We start from the raw sequence: 6,946 nt of genomic DNA, 5'->3' as shown, positions 1-6,946 counted from the left end.
ACTGAGACTAAGGGAGAGGAAGCTGACAGGCGGTGGCTACCCCTGGTTTGGCTGCAAGTAGGAAGACAGGCAGGTGGAGACTGGCTGAGCAGATTGAGGTTGGTAGGGCAGTGCCGCATTTGCCCTAAGACTAGCCCCTATTGCTACTTGCCACCCTTTAAGTCAGAGTGAGACCTTTGCTACACACTGCAAAACCTCCTAAATGATTGGACGTTGGGGAAAGCTGGGATCTGGGTAAGATGGTCATTAGACACTGGGGAATGCATTCAGAGGATGAACTGATAATGCCTTAACTTGCACGGAGCAGGGAGTTGGACTTGATGGTCTTTAGGCAGGCCCCTTCCAACTCTACTATTCGACGATTCTATGATCAAATGATCAGCTACAGTGCAAGCTCTAGAGATAAATCAGGCCATATTTAAGGTGCCACTTGATCACAGCCAGAAAGCCTCCAGAACTATTTGGCTGATAAGCCATGTAGAATGTATAGTGTTTCATGGCAATTTAAAAACAGTGACTGTAGTTATGATCCTGGAATCTGGGGCTATTTTAGAATGGGCTGTCTTGAGGACCAGAAGCAAAAGCAGGCTGGTGTACTTAAGAGTTTGTTGGACACTAGGAGTTTGCATTGATACTGCCTTCAGTACTTTCACTGGCTGCCTTTGAACATAACACTAAACAATGGTTTAGCACTATGATGATAATCTTCTATGAGCAAAGCCTCAGGCTTGTGCACTTCCTTTTCCTTTCCCTTGTCTGGACAACCATAAGGAAGACTTCCGCTGAATTTAGTTTTGCTTTTAAAGAATCTTGGCTTAGTGTATCTGAGACCTTGGTTTAGAACAAACAGTTGTTAAACAAGCCAGTTTCAAACCATGGTTCACTTCTGCTGATCCCCAGTTTTACATAATGCTAAACAGATTCTTTGAAAAGTGAAACTAAAATCGGCAGAAGTCCTCCTGGCCATGCAGGAGAGGAAATGGAGCATGTAAGCCTGAGACTATACTCAGGCTCACAGAGGGTCATCTTTGGAGCACTAAACCATGGTTTAGTGTTACATGCTAACCAGGCCACTGTTTATAGTAGCTGCTGGCACTTTTAATAGTTTCTCTACTTGAACAGCAGAAAGTTGATTTTTCTGAAAGATTCAATGCTGCCAAGATGAACTTACTGCCTGTTGAGAATATTGAAGAGCCATCCCTCAGACAGAACCTGAGCGGTGTCAGCAACACTGAGGCAGGTGGAAGGCACTGCTGCAGAGTCACATTATTATGTGGACTTGTTTGCATTGTGAAACTATGATGATAGCTGGGATCAAAATGACAAAGAGAACATCTTTTTAACATTTAGTCACATTTATTTCTGCATTCGGTATCAAGTACATAAGTGCAAATATTCAGATTCCATAATTAATTCCTACAGAGAACGTCATATAAATTTGTGATACATGTTACAAGCTGTAAGTCCTCATTCCCATACATGTTGATCAGCCTGTTGATCCCTTAAGAACCAAAAAAGGAAAAGAAGAAGAAGAAAGAAAGTACTGGATGGGTTGGGTTTGTTTGGTTTGTCTTAGAGAGTTATACAAAACAGCTTATATAAGTACTGGTTTTTATTATTACTACTTGTGCTGGGAAAAAACAACAACACTTAAAGACATATCTGTCTACGATTCTAGATAGTAAAGATAAACCCAACCAGCGAACCCAGTGGACAGAGAAGCAAAACTGCATCAGTGCACTAAGCAGGAAAGCCCTAGCCACATGTAACATTAAAAGTTATCAAAGCGATGCCAATAGAAGAAGTAGAAGTAAGAGAAGCACTAGAAAATAAAAAATAGAAAGTTCAATAGTATTTTTAGGCTCTCACCATCATGCACTTGAGAAGCAACACAAGAACCACACTTAGAACACTTTTTTTCTCTTTACTATACTTTAGTGCTTGACACACGTGATTGCAAATAGTCTAAGAGAGTACAGAAACAGCAGAAGAGGAGAGAGAAAAACAGCTGCTTCATTGTTTCACATCTCTGAGATCATGGTGTTTGAAAGAGAGAGGGGTGAAGACAGATGTAACAGGTTTAGAGCAGTGGAGCCCTTCAAGGGGTACCCTCACTGCATTCAATCCAAGTGTACCTTTCCTTTCCAGGGCCAAGTTCTGGAAAAAACAGTTCTGCAGATCCGAAGCAGAAGCCAGCTCTGCACAGTGCTGATTGGCTAGCTCCCTATGATGTCACCCAGACACTTATCCCTCCCTACCCCTCAAGTACTTTTGCACCTTTTTTTAAAAAAGTTACTTTTAAAATAAAGAAATTAAGGCGGCGATCAGGGAGCAAAACCACATTATGCTCTTATTTTTATTTTTAAAAAGAAAAAAACTGGACAGCCAACCTGAAGCAATGGTGGTGGGGAAAAGAGTGTGATAGTCGACTGAGCCAGCATTAAGTTCACTGGCATGCATGCCTGTCATTTCAGTTGTGGTGAAGCCAGAAGGAAACCAAGCTCACCCTGTAGTCTAGGGACATGCCGTGAGATCTATTTTACGTCTGCCTTCACCCAGAGTGAGAAAAAGAGTGAGTGAGTGAGTGAATGAGAGAGAGAGAAACAAAGGAACAATAAATTATAAGTATAAAGTAAGAACAGAGCTGTTTTCATCCCAGACTCCTTCATCATTCACTCCTGTAGCTGATGAATTCTTGATGCTGCTTTTACTCAGCCTTCCTCTTTGCACCTGGGATTTTTGCTTGGATCCTAGTGGTGAAAAAGCAGATTACAAAAGGAAAATAAAATAAAAAGAATTAAAAGGTAATTCAACCAAGCCGTTCCACACTATCATTAATTTTCTCTGCTAGAAGGTGCTCATTTGGTATAGCTCCTTTCATGCAGGAACAGAAAGAGCTTAGCTATGCTTGTTACATCAAAAGAGCCTATCTCTATTTTTTATTTAACAGAATTTGTAAACCGCTTAATTGTAAAAACCTCTAAGTGGTTTGTATAAAATATACATCAAAGTTATAAATAAAAGTCTGAAGTCAAAAATTACATTATTTTAGAACATATTTATAAACCACACTTTCATATGAAATATCACAAGGCAGTATACCACCTAAAAAAACACAGTAAAAACACTTTTAAAAATGTCAAACACATCAGTAAAAGCTGGTTGGCAAAAAATCTCAGGTTTGAAAGGTCTGTCTGAATAATACAGTTTTTAGATGTCTAAAAATGAGCAGGTATATATATTAAAAAATCACTAATAGGCAAAAAAAAAACCTAGCGGTTTAAGAATGTACCTATAGCCAGGAACGTACCTATAGCCAACAGATACTTTTATCAAACTTTTAAAAGCAGGGAAATTGGGCAGCTATAGTGAATGCACCAGGGGAGCAGGAGACCTGACCTCTCTGAGATATTGTACTGCCTTACAAATTTGTAAAAACGCAAACCCCATTTGGGTTAATCTTTCACAGTCCAATCCACTTCCTGTGTAGCTTGGAAGAATTTGGTAATATGTTCATTAAGTTCAGTGGGATTTTCCTATGCAATTATGCTTAGGATAGATAAAACTGACTGGGGGGAGGAGAAGGGGAAAGGAGGAGAAAAGGGAGGGTGAGAGGGCGGGAAGTGGAGGAGGAAGAGGGGAGGGGAGGAAGAAGGGAGAAGGAAGGGAGAGGAGGGGAAGGGCAGGTCTGATCATTTGCATGCTTATTGAGTTCAGTGGGATTTACTCCTGTGCAATCATGCTTAGGATAGGTGAAACTGACCTGGGGAGCAGGACAGGGAGGGGAGAGGAGGGGGCAGGAGGAAGAGAGGGGAGAGGAGGGGGCAGGAGGAAGGGAGGGGAGTGGAAGGAGGAGGACGGGATTGGAAAACTGACCATGGGGGAGAGGGAGAGGGGAGGGGAAGGAGAAAGAGGGAGGGACAAAGGAAGGGGGAGGGAAGGGACAAGAGGGAGGAGGGGTGGGCAGGTTTGATCATTTGCATGCTTTTTGAGTTCAATGGGATTTATTCCTGTGCAATCATGCTTAGGATAGGTGAAACTGACCTGGGGAGCAGGACGGGGAGGGGAGAGGAGGGGGCAGGAGGAAGGGAGGGGAGAGGGGAGTGGAAGGAGGAGGACGGGATTGGAAAACTGACCATGGGGGAGAGGGAGAGGGGAGGGGAAGGAGAAAGAGGGAGGGACAAAGGAAGGGGGAGGGAAGGGACAAGAGGGAGGAGGAGTGGGCAGATTTGATCATTTGCATGCTTTTTGAGTTCAATGGGATTTACTCCTGTGCAATCATGCTTAGGATAGGTGAAACTGACCTGGGGGAGGGGCAGGGAGGGAGGATGAGTGGAGGGGAGGAGATTGGGAAAACACTGTGTTAGATGACTCACTTTGCCACAATGGTATTTATGTGGGTCCTCACAAGTCCCAAGTATTGGTCAATCTGTGCCTGAAAAAAAAGGGGTGGGGGTGGGGAGGGAAATCAGTAGGGTGGCAACATGGTATAAGCATGGATACATTTTACAAAAGCGGTCTGCAGAACTGATGGAGCTCTTGACACACACTTCTGACATATTCCCCAACTGTTCCATACTTTATGGTAATATTGTCCATTTGTCCGGAGCCCATTGTGTAATCATTTATTTGTAACTGTTGTCCAAGAATAACTTCTCCCCAAGACCTATAGACTGCATTAAGAAAAACAGAACCATCTCTGCTATGTAGCAGGGTGAGGCTCAGGTTTGGCCCTTGGGTTGTTTTTTTGGGGGGGGGGCACAGTTAGGAATTGGTATCTGAATATTGTAAAAAAACCTGTTAAACCATTTGCCCTAGCTTGGGGAGGGGGATATTTGGACTCTGCTACAAACAGCAGAATCTTTTTGGCCTTTATAAAATATGCAGTTTTAAACAAAACATCACCAAACACTTTCCCCTAGCTATTTACCAATTGCTCACCAATACATCTTCCCACCACTTCCCTTTCTCTGCAAAGTATACTTTTTCCTACACTTGATCTTAGCCAAAAGGCCAAGAAGCGATGCAAAATATATTTATTCTAGAAAAAAACCCAAAGTGTGTTCAAGAATGCAGACTGAAAAGAGACTTCCGGGAAGGGTGACTTCGCTTGTGCCTGCTTTTGGGACGGGCTCCCGCCTCAAAAGAAGCTTATTCAGATATAAATCAGTCAGAACATTTTTTTTTTTTGACTGATGAAATTTCTCCCGGGCAGGGAGAAACGTAGAGATCAACCTCAAAAGCCTGTTTTTGTTGGGAGGACTGGAATTCATTAATTTATGAGATAAGGTCCAGCCAACAATGCCGGACGGACTTTCGAACAAGCTCTATCTGCTTAAGCGATACGTTTATCTTTTCTTTAAAGAGAGAACGGACTAACAGGCAAGCACCCTTCTTTCTATTATTTTTTTTACTTGGTTTAAATTGTTACAGCAAAAGGAGATTTGTCAGATTGATCGGCTTTGGACAACTTCTGGGTGAGATATAACTCTTTTCTGTTATTCACGAAATTAACAGCTTATCTCTGTTTCTGTCGCAAAAAGCTGTCCTGGAAGTGCATTCTAAAGATAATAAACAGAAGAGGGATTTCTATTCCTGATTTCTATTCCGAGGAATATTATATTGTCTGGGACTATTCTCTTTTTGATCTATTTTATTTTGACGAATCTGCTTCTTCACGACGCCACTAACTGTTTTGATGCTGGGAACTAAATTTGTTTTGCATTCTTGAACATAGAGAGATAAGGCAGGCTGCTCTGTTTATACTGTGATGTCATCAAGCCTGGAATATTAACCCAATTGTTGCTGAAATAAGAAGTGGTTCTTCTTTATTTTTGTTTTGCTTTGTTTTCGTGGCTTTAAAAATGGCAATCAAGAAAGTGGCTGAGAATCTGGAAGTAACTATGTTTCAGAAAATAATGGATGAGATTGAGATAACGAAACAAACCCTGCGACAGGGTAGTAAGGAGCTGAAAATTGAACTGAGCAAAATGACGCAGGAGCTTAAAGAAATAGGGGATCCTGTGAGAGAGGAGAATGAGATCAGAGATGAGAAAAGAAAAAATAAAGGGAAGATACAAGCCCTGGAGATTGGAACAAATGTGGAATTGGAAAAAGATCTGGAGTTTATGGATTTTAGAAATAAAATCTACTGTTTGGAATTTAACGTTATCTCTGAAGAAATTAATGAAGATATTAGAGATAAAGTTATCAATGGCTTGGATAATCTTCTGGACTGGAATGATGTGATGGAGCTTGATATAGAGAAAATCTATGGAATTAACTGCAGCCATGTGACAATGGAAAAACTCTTAAGAGATGAGCCTGTGCATTTTGTAAAAAAGAAGAACACAGATATGACTTTACAACAGTATTTCAGCAACTTATTCAGAATGGATGGCAAGAAAATATTTGGGATAGAGGAAATTCCCATCAGACTCTTATTATATGACTATGGTTACAACAGCAAGATTATTATGGAATACTGATAATGGAAGATTGGACACTGAAATTACTGGACTTAACAGGACTATTGAAGATGGAAGATGGAACTAATAGGGATAATGGAATAATGGCTATTGAAATTATTGGACCTAACAGATTCTGATGAGATGGATTAATCGAAATGTTTATTTGGACTACGGTTATGACAATAAGATTATTATAATTATTAACGAGATGGATTAATTGACATGTTTATTTGGAGAAAAATTGATAGATATATTTCTTAAAGAATTGAAACCTCTCTTTGACTTTTTGTGGAAAGAATAAAGTAATGTTTATGAGATTTGATGATTAATTAAGATAACTACTGGAGGAAAGTGATTTTATAATATGATTTAAGAGACAGGATTGTTATATATTGTAGACCTATAACTGATTTGATATGTGACAAATGGGAAGTCAACATTTTATTTTTTTTGTTTAATCATTTTTGTTTTGTTTT

The 6,946-nt window shown here is 40.5% G+C and overlaps 1 protein-coding gene across 7 annotated transcripts in view; it reads right to left on the bottom strand.

Annotated features, from left to right (window-relative positions):
* Positions 1-1,354: 1,354 nt before the first annotated feature.
* The window catches only part of RTN1 (reticulon 1), a 188,539-nt gene continuing 182,947 nt past the window's right edge, over positions 1,355-6,946 (bottom strand). For 6 of the 7 annotated variants that reach the window (XM_061612432.1, XM_061612436.1, XM_061612431.1 and 3 more), the window contains 2 exons: positions 4,377-4,435; positions 1,355-2,750 (listed from right to left, as the gene is read on the bottom strand). In XM_061612432.1, the coding sequence (XP_061468416.1) occupies positions 2,708-2,750; positions 4,377-4,435 (102 nt within the window). In that variant the 3' untranslated portion in view covers positions 1,355-2,707. Of the gene's footprint in view, positions 2,751-4,376; positions 4,436-6,946 lie in introns of those variants that run through there. The other variant, XM_061612434.1, reaches the window with a different exon arrangement.

Source organism: Rhineura floridana, chromosome 2 (assembly GCF_030035675.1).
Source record: "Rhineura floridana isolate rRhiFlo1 chromosome 2, rRhiFlo1.hap2, whole genome shotgun sequence".
NCBI lineage: Eukaryota > Metazoa > Chordata > Lepidosauria > Squamata > Rhineuridae > Rhineura > Rhineura floridana.
The sequence above is the reverse complement of the archived record's forward strand: the minus strand, read 5'-3'. Positions and strand labels throughout refer to the sequence as shown.